Source organism: Pongo abelii, chromosome 21 (assembly GCF_028885655.2).
Source record: "Pongo abelii isolate AG06213 chromosome 21, NHGRI_mPonAbe1-v2.0_pri, whole genome shotgun sequence".
Taxonomy (NCBI): domain Eukaryota; kingdom Metazoa; phylum Chordata; class Mammalia; order Primates; family Hominidae; genus Pongo; species Pongo abelii.
Genome location: NC_072006.2, coordinates 37,084,619 through 37,099,460, shown reverse-complemented (window position 1 = coordinate 37,099,460; position 14,842 = coordinate 37,084,619). Strand labels below are relative to the sequence as shown.

General features: G+C 42.7%; 1 protein-coding gene across 1 annotated transcript in view; it reads right to left on the bottom strand.

The window, feature by feature from the left end:
- Nucleotides 1-14,842, bottom strand: part of EFCAB8 (EF-hand calcium binding domain 8) — a 108,231-nt gene that overhangs the window by 25,184 nt on the left and 68,205 nt on the right. Inside the window, exons 23-24 of the mRNA XM_054542133.1 lie at nt 6,658-6,876; nt 5,938-6,096 (exon numbers count right to left, since the gene is read on the bottom strand). Of these exons, the coding sequence (XP_054398108.1) occupies nt 5,938-6,096; nt 6,658-6,876 (378 nt within the window). The remainder of the gene's footprint in view (nt 1-5,937; nt 6,097-6,657; nt 6,877-14,842) is intronic.

The window sequence follows — 14,842 nt, the reverse complement described above, 5'->3', positions numbered from 1 at the left end:
ATGCTTGTAATACCAGCACTTTGGGAGGCCGAGGTGGGTGGATCACCTGAGGTCTGGAGTGCGAGACCAGCTTGACCAACATGGAGAAACCCTGTCTCTACTAAAAATACAAAATTAGCCAGGTATTTTAAAATAAAATAAAATGCTTAATTTTATTACAAATAAAATAAATACAATATAAAATTAAATACAAAATTAGCCAAATATTTTAAAATAAAATAAAATACTTAGGGGTAAATTTAACCAAGGAGTTAAAAGATCCATACACTGGAAACTAAAACATTGTTTAAGAAAACTAAGAAAACACAAATAAATGGAAAGCTATCTTGTGTCGATAAATTAGAAGAATTAATATTATTAAAATATTCATACTACCCAAAGCGATCTACAGATTCAATGCAGTCCCTATCAAAATTCCAATCTCATTTCTTATAGAAATAAAACAATCCTTAAATTCATATGCAATCATAAAAGACCCTGGCTAGCCAAAACAATCTTGAACAAAAAGAACAAAGCTAAAGACATCACAGTCCCTGATTTCAAAATATATTATAAAGCTAATATAATCAAAACAGTATGGTGCTGGCATAAAAATAGACACATCAACTAATGTAACAAGATAGAAAACCTAGAAATAAACCCATGCACTACTAGTCAATTGATTTTTGACAAAGGTGTTAATAATACGTAATGGGGAAAAGACAGTCTTTTCAATAAACTGTACTAGGAAAATTGGATCCACATAGAGAATAAAATTGGATCCTTATCTCACACAGTATAAAAAATCAACTCAAAATGGATTAAAGTCTTAAATATAAGATCTGAGACTGTAAAACAGCTAGAAGAATACCTAGAGGAAAGGCTCCATGACATTGATCTGAGCAATGGTTATTTAGCTATGACCTCAAAAGCACAGGTAATAAAAGCAAAAACAGGCCAGGCGCAGTGACTCACACGTGTAATCCCGGCACTTTGGGAGGCTGAAGCAGGCGGATTGCCTGAGGTCAAGAGTTCAACACCAGCCTGGCCAACATGGTGAAATCCTGTCTCTACCAAAAAATACAAAAATTAGCTAGGCATGGTGGCACATGCCTATAATCCCAGCTACTCAGGAGGTCGAAGTAGGAGATTTGCTTGAACCTGGGAGGCAGAGGTTGCAGTGAGCTGAGATTGCACCACTGCACTCCAACCTGGGTGACAGAGCAAGACTCCATCTCAAAAAAATAAAAAATAAAAATAAAAATAAATAAATAAAAGCAAAAATAGACAAATGGGATTTCAGACAAGATATAAAGCTTTTGGACAGAAAGGAAACAACGAACAAAGTAAAGAGATAACCCATAGAGTGACAGAAAATATATGTAAATCATACATCTGATAAGCGAGTAACATCCACAATAAATAAGAAACTCAAACAACTCAATAGCCAGAAAACGAATAACCCAATTAGAAAATGAGCAAAGTGGGCTGGGCGCCCTCACTCTTGTAATCCCAGCACTTTGGGAGGCAAGGTGGGCAGATCACCTGAGGTCAGGAGTTCAAGACCAGCCTGACTAACATGGAGAAACCGCATCTCTACTAAAAATACAAAATTAGCTGGGCGTGGTGGCACATGCCTGTAATCCCACCCACCTGGGAGGCTGAGGCAGGAGAATTGCTTGAACCTGGGAGGCGGAGGTTGTGGTGAGCCGTGATTGCGCCATTGCACTCCAGTCTGGGCAATAAGAGCAAAACTCCATCTCAAAATAAAATAAAATAAAATAGGCAAAGTGGCCAGGCACAGTGGCTCATGCCTGTATCCCAGCACTTTGGGAGGCCGAGGCGGGCATATCACTTGAGGTCAGGAGTTCGGGACCAGCCTGACCAACAAGGTGACACCTCGTCTCTACTGAAAATACAAAATTAGCGGGGTGTGGTAGCTTGTGCTTGTAATCACAGCTACTCAGGAGGCTGAGGCGGGAGAATTGCTTGAACCCAGGAGGCGGAGGTTGCAGTGAGCCAAGATTGGATCAATGTACTCCAGCCCGGGCAACAAGAGCAAAATGCCATCTCAGAAAAAAAAAAAAAAAAAAGAAAGAAAGAAAAGAGAAGAGAAGAGTAAATGGACAAAGCATCCAAAGAGACATTTCTCAAAAGAAGACATTCAAATGGCCAACAGGTTCAAGAAAAAAAATGCTGAGCACCACTAATCATTAGGAAAAACAAAGTAAACCACAGTGAGGTATCATCTTACATCTGTTAGATTAGATGTTATCAAAAAGACAAGAAATAAGTGTTGGTGAGGAGGCAGAAAAAAGAAAACCCTTGTACAATGTTGGAGGGAACGTAAATTAGTACAACCACTGTATTGGTCTGTTCTCATGCTGCTAATAAAGACATACCCAAGACTGGGTAATTTATAAAGAGGTTTAATGGACTCACAGTTCCACATGGCTGGGGAGGCCTCACAATCATGGCAGAAGGTGAAAGAGGAGCAAAGGCACGTCTTACATGGCAGCAGGCAAGAGAACATGAGCAGGGGAACTGCCCTTTATGAAATCATCATATCTCTTGAGACTTACTCACTATCATGAGAACAGTGGGAAAAACCCACCCCCATGATTCAATTACCTCCCACCAGGTCCCTCCCATGACACCTGGGGATTATGAGAGCTACAATTCAAGATGAGATTTGTGTGGGGACACAACCAAGCCATATCAACCACTATGAGAAATAGTATGGGGTTTCCTCTAAAAACTAAAATTAGAACTACTATATGATCTAGCAATTCCACTTCTGGGTATATATCCAAAAGAGATCAATATGTCATATCAATATGTCAAAGAAATACCTGCACTCCCATGTTCATTGCAGCACTTTTCACAATAGCCAAGATATAGAATCAACCTAAGGGGCCACCAATGGATGAATGGATAATGAAAATGCGGTGTATATACATAATGGAATACTATTCCACCTTAAAAGAGAAAAAAATCCCGTCATTTGGGACAACATAGATAAATCTGGAAGACATTATGGTAAGTGAAATAAGCCAGTCATGAAAGAAAAATACTGCATGATCGTATTTATATATGGAATTATAAAAAGTCAAACACATAGAAGTATAAAGGGCCGGGCACGGTGGCTCACACCTGTAATCCCAGCACTTTGAGAGGTCAAGGCAGGAGGATTCCTTGAGCTCAGGAGTCCAAGACCAGCCTGGGCAACATAGACCTCATCCCTACAAAAAAAAAAAAAAAAAGTTTTTTATTTGATTTGATTTATTTTTTTTTTGAGATGGAGTCTCACTTTGTTGCCCAGGCTGGAGTGCAGTGGCGCAACCTCAGCTCACTGCAACCTCCGCCTCCCAGGTTCAAGTGATTTATTGCCTCAGCCTCTAGAGTAGCTGGGATTACAGGCACGCATCACCATGCCTGGCTAATTTTGTATTTTTAGTAGGGACAAGGTTTCACCATGTGGGCCAGGCTGGTCTTGAACTCCTGACCTCAGGTGATCTGCCCGCCTCGGCCTCCCAAAGTACTGGGATTATAGGCTTGAGCCACTGCGCCCAGCCAAAAAGAGGTTTTTAAAAAGAAGTAGAAAGGAGAATGATGGTTACCAGAGGCTTAGAGGGTGGGGTGGGGAATAAGGGAGAGAGAATGGGAAGTTATTGGTCAAAGGGGTACCAAGTTTCGGTCAGACAGGAGAAATAAGTTTTGAGATCTTCTGCACAGCAGAGTGACTATAGCCAGTAATATATTGCATACTTCAACGTAACTAAAAGAGTAAATTTTAAAAGTCTCACCATAAAAATTATAAGTAAGTGAGGTGGTAGATATGTTAATTGGCTTGATTTAATCATTCCACATGTGTACATAGATCAAAACAGTGCACTGTACCTCAGAAATGTCTACAATTATGATTTATCTATTTGAAACAATATTAATAAAATTTTTAAAGAAAAAAGAATGCTTGATGGTATAGGAAATTCCAGTTACATACAATATAATCCCAATTGTTTAAAATATATCATTATAAAACTAAGAGCAGATGGTCAGGAACACAGATTCTGGAGTCAGACAGATTTAGGTTTAGTCTCATGTCTACACTGGTTGCTACTGGAGCTTAGACGAGTCTCTCAGCTCTGCAGTTTCATTACTTCCTCATCTGAAAAATATCATCTCCCTCACAAGTCATTATGGAGATTAATGAATGCATATATAATGTACTATCACCATCCCTGGAACATTGCAAGCAGTAAATAAATATTATTATGATGATGATGATTGTATCAACATTATAAATTCTTCACATACTGACACTGTGGGTAATCAGTTCCCAAGACATTTTAATATAATGACATTCTTTTCATACTAAAACAAACTAGCCATAACATACTCATGCAGAGATTCAAAAGGCACATAAGACTGCGAGAAGGCTATCAAAATTGCAAATGCATGTAACCCTTTTACCTAGCAATCCTACTTTCAAGAACATCTCTTGCAGAAATGCCTTCACATATGTGAAATAACATTCACTATTCGCTTTTGTGTAAGATTTTTTTAAAGACAAATTTACCTTAAAATGGGATAGTGCTGCTATGCAAAGGTCTCCAAGATATATCATACAGCAAGAAAAGCAAGATGAGTACCAGTATAAGTGAAATGATACCTTCAGTAGAAAATAACTTTACACATTGTGTTTGTATAAGTAAACACCAGAGGAATAACCAAAAATCAACACACGTGGTTACTTCAGGGAGTATGAACTGTTTGGGGGAACAGGAATGGGACTTAGACTCTTCGCTGTAAGCCTTTTTACGTTACCTGACTTTTTAAAACTTTCACTGATGTATGATATACACATAGAAAACTGTATATAAGTGTAGTACTGAATAATTTTTTTTTTTTTTTTGAGACAGAGTCACACTCTGTCGCCCAGGCTGGAGGGCAACGGAGCAATCTCGGCTCACTGCAACCTCCACCTCCCGGGTTCAAGTGATTCTTGTGCCTCAGCCTCCCAAGTAGCTGGGATTACAGGCGTGCACCACCACACCCAGCTGATTTTTGTATTTTTAGTAGACAGGGTTTCACCAGGTTGGCCAGGCTGGTCTCAAACTCCTGACCTCAGATGATCCACCAGCCTTGGCCTCCCAAAGTGCTGGGATTATAGGCATGAGCCACCGCACCCCGCCCACCACTGAATAAATTTTTAGAAACTGAATACAACTGCATGATCAGGCCCGTTAATGAAGCAGAACATTGCCAACCTCTCCAGAAGTCCCCTTCATGATTCCTTCCAGCCTCTCCACTTCCCCAACAAAAACAATCATTTCTAATATATGTTCTTCTGTGTCTGACTTCTTTTGCCTAAATTGTTTGAAGAGTTCTCCATTTTGTAGTGAGTAAATTCACTTCTGGTGCCAGATATTACACTGTAATTTATTTGTAATTTATTTTCCAGTCTACGATGATGGGCATTTGGGTTGTTTCTAATGTGGCATTATTACGAATACTAATTCTTTTTTTTTTTTTTTGAGATGAAGTCTTGCTCTGTCGCCTAGGCTGGAGTGCAATGGCGTGATCTCAGCTCACTACAACCTCTGCCTTCTAGGTTCAAGCGATTCTCCTGCCTCAGCCTCCTGAGTAGCTGGGATTACAAGGCGTGCACCACCACACCCGGCTAATTTTTGTATTTTTAGTAGAGACAGGGTTTCACCATGTTGGTCAGGCTGGTCTCAAACTCCTGACCTTGTGATCCACCCGCCTCGGCCTCCCAAAGTGCTGGGATTACAGGCGTGGGCCACCGCTACTGGCCACGAATACTAATTCTATCAATATTTTTGCTCTTATCTTTTAGTAAGTGTATTTCTCTTGGGTATGAGTTAGTCTATGGTCCTAGCTCATTTGTGGGGCTCAAAGGCACTTTCCTGAGCAACCCTCCAGTAATCCTCCTACCTCTTTATCCTCCAAGGGAATGTAGTGTGGGAAGCTGGTCCCAAGCTGCTGAGGAATTAACAACCGGAACTTGTTGTGCGCTTCAGAGACAACCTTGGCCCCACTGGATTGGAATGGCTGTTTATCAATCAATGTGCAGTAATCCTTGATGTCCCAGATCTAGACATAAAGTGTGGGTTAGTGGCCTCACATCCCTTGACCCAGACCCCAACTCACTCTGTGGGCTCCTCCCAGACCATTCCTCTTCATTTGGTGGGGGTGGGGGTCAGTTCTTACTTACATCTCTGAGATACCTCACCACTAGGGCCAGAAAGGGCCTTAGGGATCTTCTAGGCCAGACTCCTGGATTAGCAGGCAGGAAGGGTGTGACCGGCTCAAGGACAGCACACCCCTGCCTCATGTCTTGCCACAAGGCACAAAATCAGCTCCTGAGACAGCTGATCCTAGATTAACCACATGACTGGGGGATGAGGGAGTTGGAGAAGACAGTGATGGAGCACGGAATTCTCCGGGGAAGGCTTCTCAGAGGGGCTTTTTGAACCAAGCCCTGCTCCTGTCACTGGGCTTAGCAGAGCAGGAGAGGACTCCTCCCTGCATTGTTTCACAAATGGAACCAGTACCCAAAAAGAGTAGGAACTAGGCAAGGGCCATGTGAGCAAAGAGATGGCCGAACACCTAGCTGGCACCAGCCCCTCAATCTTCCTGCCAGTTCTTCCTCACCTTGATATATCCTTTACAATCCCCCGTCATGAGGATCCAGTCATTTTTATCAGTGGCCATGGCACCCACGACAACATCCCCATTGTCTAGGTCCACAGGGAACTTCCCCAGCAGGCCTCCATTCCCATGGAGGGACCAGGCGTAGATGTAGCCGTCCATGCAGCTGCTCAGCAGGGCAGCCGTGTGCGGCAGGCGAGGCCTGGTCTGCAGGAAGATTATCTGAGGAAGAGAGGAGGGCCCGGCTCAGCAGGGCTGTGGGCCACTGTCACATGGTGCTGAGGGACCTCAGCAAGTCACCACACCCACCTGGTCCTCCAGTTTCCTAGATGCCCAGTGAAAGTGGTGACGGTAGTTCCACCCTTCCTATCCAGCTGGTGACAAGGAACGTCATACTGGACTGTGAACTACTAGAGGGCAGGGATTTTGTGTCTTTTTTGTTCACTACTTTGTCCTTAGTAATCACAATGGTGCCTGACACATAATACATGATCAATAGATGTTTATCAAATGAAGGCTTACAAGTTTGATTTGACATAGGCTCAGACAAGATTTTCACAACCTGTAACTCAACCCAAAGTGATGTGGGGAAGGAACTCACTCCCCTTCATATATATCTATAGTGAAATATCCATATTTTCCAGCCAATCATCAAGAAAGCATTTTAAACAAATTCTTGTTCAAGACTTGTTTTGATCATGCCCTTTGCTAATTCCCCACTCTGCTCACTTTTCCCTTACATGTCACTCCTGTGGCCCATGTGGGGGCCACAATGGGAAGTTACTCTGCATGGCAAGCATGAGAAGAAAGTTTCTTGCCTGGCACCCAGCAGGAGGCTGAGGGCATAGTGAGGGTGGTAGAGCAAATCAGGCCAGAAAGGGGAAATTGGAAGCTTCCTCACTCCTGCTAACTCAGAACTTTACAGTGTAATAGCTTATGTGTCCCCAAAACATCTCACCACAACAAAAATCTCGATTATCAAAAATCTCATGGTGGCTCACGCCTGTAATCCTAGCACTTTGGGAGGCCAACGCGGGTGAATCACTTGAGCCCAGGAGATCGAGACAGCCTGGGCAACATAGTGAGACCCTGTCTCTATTTAAAGAAAAAAAAAAAAAAAAAGAAGGGAAGGGAAGCGGAGGGGAGGGGAAGGGAGGGGAGGGAAGAGAGAAAAAAGAAAAGAAAGAGAAAAATCTCAATTATCCTTATTGTCATAGAAATCCGAAACTAGCTGTTCAACCTGCTTCCCACTGGCCCCGGTGCCAGGGTCAAAAACCAGAAGTCCCTTGTGCCCAAAGCTTGATGGGTTCACCGGTGAATTCTACCAAACATTTAAGGAAGAATGAATGCCAATCCTTCCCAAACTTTTCCAGAATACTGAAGAGGAGATAACACTTCCTAACTCATTCTATGAGGCCAGCATTATTACCCTGATATCAAAGTCAGACAAAGACACTATAAGAAAAAAAAAAAAAAAACTACAGAGAAATATCCCTTATGAACACTGATATTTAAAAATTATCAAAAAAATTAGCAGACTGCATTCAGTAGCATATTAAAAGGATTATATACCAAGACCAAGTGACATTTATTCCTGGAATGCAAGGATGATTCAACATATAAAAATCAATAAATATAATATACCACTTCACAGAAAAAAAGAAAAAAACCCACACAATCATCTTAACTGATGCAGAAAACGATTTGACAAAATTTAAAAAAATAGGAATAGAAGGAAATTACCTCAACATAATAAAAGCCATATATGAAAAACCCACAATTAACATCACACTCAATAGTAAAAGATTGAAAGCTTTTCCTCTGGAATTAGGAACGAGGCAAGAATGTCCACTTTTGCCACTTTCATTCAACAGAGTACTGGAAGTTCTGCCAGAGGGATTAGGCAAAAAAAAGAAATAAAAGGCATCCAAACTGGAAAGAAAGAAGTAAAATTATAAGTTTGCAGATGATCTTATCTTATATGTAGAAAACGCTAAAGCTCCCACACCAAAAAAAAGGGGCTAACAAATGAATTCAGCAAAATGGCAGGATACAAAGTCAACACAGAAAAATCAGTCGCATTGGCCAGGCACGGTGGCTCATGCCTGTAATCCCAGCACTTTGGGAGGCTGAGGTGGGCGGATCACCTGAGGTCAGGAGTTCGAGACCAGCCTGGCCAACACGGTGAAAGCCTGTCTCTACTAAAAAATACAAATATTAGCCAGGTGTGGTGGCACGCACCTGTAATCCCAGCTACTCATGAGGCTGAGGCAGGAGAATCACTTGAACCTGGGAGGCGGAGGTTGCAGTGAGCCGAGATTGTGCCATCGTACTCCAGCCTGGGTGACAGAGCAAGACTCTGTCTCAAAAAAGAAAAAAAAATCAGTTGCATTTCTATACACTAACATTGAACAATCTGAAAAGGAAATTACAAAAATAATTCCATTGACAACAGTGTCAAAAAAAGAGTAAAATACTTGGGAATTAACCAAAGAGGACATTATGCTAAGTGACATAAGCCAGTTACCAAAAGACAAACATATGATTCCACTTATATGAGGCAGAGTAGTCAAAATCATAAAGACAGAAGGTAGAATGGGGGTTTCCAGGGGTTAGAGGGAGAGGGGAGTGGAAGTTATTGTTTAATGGGTATAGTTTCAATTTTACAAGATGAATGGATGGTGGTGATGGTTGCACATTATGAATATATTTACTACACTGAACCATACACTTAAAAATGGTTTCGATGGTAATTTTTATGTTATGTGTATTTTACTACAAGAAAAATTTTTGAAAAAAAGAAAAAACAGGAATCCCTGAACCAAAGACAAAGGGGAAGCATTTCCCCCACTTTATGCAAGTGCTCACTGTACAAAATGTGGGCAGCATAGACACATGAAAGGAAATTAAAATCACCTACAAAATCCCAGTACCCAGAAATAATCACCATTAAGTTTTTAATGTATTTTGGCCAGGCATGGTGGCTCTCGCCTCTAATCCCAGCATTTTGGGAGGCCGAGGCGGGCGGATCACCTGAGGTCAGGAGTTGGAGACCAGCCTGGCGAACTTGGTGAAACCCTGTCTCTATTAAAAATACAAAAATCAGCTGGGCATGGTGGTGGGCACTTGTAATCCCAGCTACTCGGGAGGCTGTGGCAGAATTGCTGGAACTTGGGAGGCGGAAGTTGCAGTGAACCAAGATCACGTCACTGCACTCCAGCCTGGGCGACAGAGTAAGACTCTGTCTCCAAAAAAATTTAAATTAAATAATTAAATGAATAAATCATGGTGAATCCAAAGAAATACACTGCAGCCAGTGGCAGATTTACTGATGAAATTCATGAAGCTCAAGGCTAAGTTCAAGTTTAAGTTCAAGGTTCTAGGGAAGAACTAGTAAGTTCTGGTCACTCTTGTAATTGTCAGATTTATAAGTTTTGAAATTTGTTGTCACTTTTTTCTCATTCTAAATAAATATTCATTTTTGTACCTAATTTTTTATAATTTTGTGCATTTTTCTTGCAAAAGTTTCAGGCTCCAAAAAACCTAGATAGGCCCCCATATAAAGCTATTAAAAAAGAATGAAGTGGATAGATTATTATGTGCTGAGAGGAAAAATTGTCCACCACGAATTGTTAGGTTTGGGAAAAAAAAAAAAAAGCAAACAGCTAAACAATAGTTTCAAATGTTCTCAGTTTTGTTTGAAAAATCAAAACCATAAAAAAAAAATTTAAGGTGCACACAACTTTCACAGTAGTCATTAACTGTCATTTTAAAGGATGTGATTTAAATTTTGTCATAAGCACATTCCAACGATTAAGTATTTTTCTAAAATGTGGTTCCTCATAACTGCACAGGATTCACCAAAGTGATGCACCACAAAGGTCTCCCATGTGCGGGTGGGAGACAGTACACCTTGAAGCCAGGGGTGAGGGTCAGCATCCAGAGGGGGCGCACACACACACACACAGCCCTGCCAGCCACAGTGCCTCAAATCTCACCAATAGACATTCAATCTTTTGCATGCAATTCTGTGGCAAAAAATTCAATCAATATTCATGATACAAATCCTTATTACACGCAGATCACCAGGCCACGTAAAAAGCCCAAGGAATTCCCAACAGTGGCAGCACAAAGACTTAAAAGAACTTGAACTTCAAAAACGAATAGACCTAGAATCAGGCCCCGGCTCTGCCATTTTCTGGCCATAAGAATCTTGGGCAAGTCACTTCACCTCATTGGGCCTGTTTCTTCAGCCATAAAATAGGAATAATAATAATAGTACATTCTTTTCAGATGTATTAAATAAACAAAAATCCCTCATAAATAAATAACAACAGTACATACTTCCCAGGGCTGTGTGATGGACAAAATAAAAACAACACATGTAGCTGGGCATGGTGGCTTATGCCTGTAATCCCAGCACTTTGGGAAGCCAAGGCAGGAGGATTGCTTGAGCCCAGAAGGTCGAGACCAGCTTGGGCAACATAAGGAGACTCCATCTCTATAAATATATATATTTTTTAATCAGCCAGGCACAGTAGCACACACCTGTGGTCCCAGCTATTAATACTCAGAAGGCTGAGGTGGGAGAATCGCTTGAGCCTGGGAAGCGGAGGCTACAGTGAGCTGTGACTGTGCCACTGCACTCCAGCCTGGACAAGAGAGCTGAGATTCTGTCTCAAAAAACAAAAAATAACACATGTAAACTATTAAGTTCATTGTCTGGCAGATATTGAGAGCTCAATAATTACTAGCTACCACTGAAACATAACGCAACATAGCAAAAGCTTTCCAGGAGTATGTTTCTAATCCTAGGGTTTTATATCTGGAAATAGACAAGAGGTGCAAAATTCATGTACAAGGGTATTCATTGCAATGCTTTCTATAGAGGCAAAACCCAGCAGCAGCAGATGGCTAGACAGGCTCTGTGCAGTGTACCCAGGACATGATGTGACTAGTAAAAGGAATGCCACGGCTCCATAAACACCGTCATGAAGAGATGGCCGTGAGGAGTCAAGTGAAAAACAGCAAGTCCCGGAATAATATATACAATATAATATCATCCAGTGAAAAATATCTAGATTTACATATATACATTCATACATGTATGTACTTGTATATGCACAGAAGAATTCTAGAAGGCTACAACACCTGTCTTAACGCAATTACCTCTGGAGGCTGAGGAGGGAGACAGCCATTCTTTTACTTTATATACTCGTATAAAGTTTGAATTTTTTTCATAGGTGGTGGTGGTGGTGTTTTGGAGGTGAGTCTCGCTGTGTCACCCAGGCTGGAGTGCAGTGGCACCATCTCAGCTCACTGCAACCTCCGCCTCCTGGGTTCAATCAATTCTCCTGCCTCTGCCTCCCGACTAACTGGGACTACAGGAGCATGCTGCCACCCCTGGCTAATTTTTCGTATTTTAGTAGAGACGGGGTTTCACTGTGTTGCCCAGGCTGGTTTCGAACTCCTGAGCTCAGGCAATCTGTCCACCTCAGCCTCCCAAAGTGCTAGGATTACAGGTGTGAGCCATTGCACCAGGCCAGGTTTGTTTGTTTAAGAGACAAGGTCTAGCTGTGTTGCCCAGGCTGGAGTGCAGTGGCACAATCACAGTTCACTGCATCCTTGACCTCCCAGGCTCAAGTGATTCTCCCAACTCAGCCTCCCAAGGAGCTGGGTGCACTGTGCACACTATCAAACCTGGCTAATTTTTTAAATTTTTTGTAGAGATGAGGTCTCATCATGTTGCCCAAGCTGGTCTAGAACTCCTGGGCTCAAGCAATCCTCCCACCTTGGCCTCCTAAAGGACTGGGATTACAGATGTGAGCCACTGCTCTCGGCCTGAATTTTTTTAGTTTTAATTAAGGACATGTATCACTTTCTAATTAGAGGAAGAAAGTATCAGAGAGAGATACAGAGAGAGAGAGAGAAGTGCTCATTCTTGAACATTCCATGCCAGCTCTCCCATGAGGGCCTTTGCACCTACCTTCTCTGCCTGCATCACCCTCCTTCCAAATAACTGCAGGCCATGTTTCCTCACTTCCTTCAGGCTCTATGCAGATGCCACCTCCTTTGTGAAGCCCTCTCTGACCAGTCTATTCATAAAACAGCAATGCCATCTCCTCCCATGTCCGTTCTCCCTGCCCTCTTCCTCGCTTTCTTGTCCTCCATTGTCCTCACTCACTCTGTGACATGCCCTTTATTTTACTTGCTGGTTAATTGTCTATCTCGCCCCAACTAGAATGACAGCTCCAGAGGTCAGGGGCTTGATGTCTTTCGTTCACTGCTCCTTCCCCAGTGGCTGGCATGTAGCGAATGTCTGTGTCCTGACAGCACTAGGTCACCAGCCCGAAAGATCAAGCTTTGAGCCATCTACCTTGACTTCGCAGATTTAAAGGGATGGGATCTGTTGGCAATTCTGCTTCCAAGAATCCGTCCTCTCAATATACTCACACTAGTGCCCAGAAATGTACGTGCAAGAATGTTCAATGCAGTGCTGCTCCTAAAAGCTAAAAACTGGAACTAACCTATAGACCTATTCACAGAGAACCGGCTTCACAGTTCCTGATACATCCAAGTTATGCAGCAGTGGACAGTTGTTAAAAAGAATAAGATGGCCGGGTGTGGTGGCTCATGCCTGTAATCCCAGCACTTTGGGAAGCCGAGGCTGGTGGATCACCTGAGGTCAGGAGTTCGAGACCAGTTTGGCCAACATGGTGAAACCCCGACTCTACTAAAAATACAAAAAGCAGTTGGGCGTGGTGGCACATGCTTATGGTCCCAGCTACTCTGGAGGCTGAGGCAAGAGAATCACTTGAACTCAGGACGCACAGGTGCAGTGAGCTGATATCGCACCACTGCACGCCAGCCTGGGTGACAGAGCAAGACTCCGTCTCAAAAAAAAAAAAGAATAAGGTAACAAAAGAATAAGATGAATCTAAATCCCTCTCATGAAAGTATATCCATGCTATAGACTTATAGAAAAAAGCATATGGCAGGACATAGCTATCATTTTATATTACTAGTCAAAAAAAAAAAAAAGTACAAGGCTAAAACCAACCTGTTAGCAGCGACTGCTGCTGTTGAGAGTGGGATGGGATAGGGTGAGTGAGACATAGGGGACTTTTATTTTTATTTTTTCATTTACATACACTTCCTTTTTTATTATAAATTAGTATTATTACTTTTAAAAGTTATTTAAGGTATTTTTTTAAAGAGAAGGAAGAGGCTGGGTATAATGGTTCACATCTGTAATCCCAACACTTTGGGAGGCTGAGCCAGGAGGATCACTTGAGCCCAGGAGTTCGAGACCAGCATGGGCAGCATAGTGAGACCCCATCTCTACAAACACACACACACACACACACACACACGCACACACACACACACAAAATAGCTGGGCATAATGGTGCATGCCTATAGTCCCAGCTACTCACAAGGCTGAGGTGGGAGGATCACTTCAGCCCAGGAGTTGAGGCTGTAATGAGCTGTGATCACACCACTGCACTCTAGCCTGGGTGACGGTGAGACCCTGTCTCAAGAAAAAAAAAAGAGGACAGACAAATAATCAGAACCTGGAGGAGAGTGTGCAGCCACTCCTGCTCTCCCTCCCAACAGTGCAAAACCCAGCTCTCAGGGCACTGCCCTCTTGTTCTCAAGTCCTGGTCCCTGGAGCTGGGTGATGGGGCAGGCCTGCCACACCCTAACTCAACTATGATTTGTATTTTCAGGACGGGGAGTCAGCATCACAGTGAAGGGTGTCCAGGGTCAGAAAGGGGAAGGTACAGGAGGAAGAACAAAGATGAACCCATATCCAACTCATGTTCGGTATAAAACACCCTTCCAGTTAACAGGAGGGCACTCTAACTAGAGTCTGGAGATGCCCCTTCTCCTACCTCCCTACCTCCCCTCCCAGAGGGGACACTGCTCACTTCCCTAGGCACCCCAACTCCACCTCCTGGGGAGCTGATATGGTTTGGCTGTGTCCCCACTCAAATCTCAACTTGAACGGTATCTCCCAGAATTCCCCCGTGTTGTGGGAGGGACCAAGAGGGAGGTAACTGAATCATGGGGGCTGGTCTTTCCCATGCCATTCTCGTGATAGTGAGTAAGTCTCAACGAGATCTGATCAGTTTATCAGGGGTTTCCGCTTTTGCTTCTTCTCATTTTCTCTTGCTGCTGCCATGTA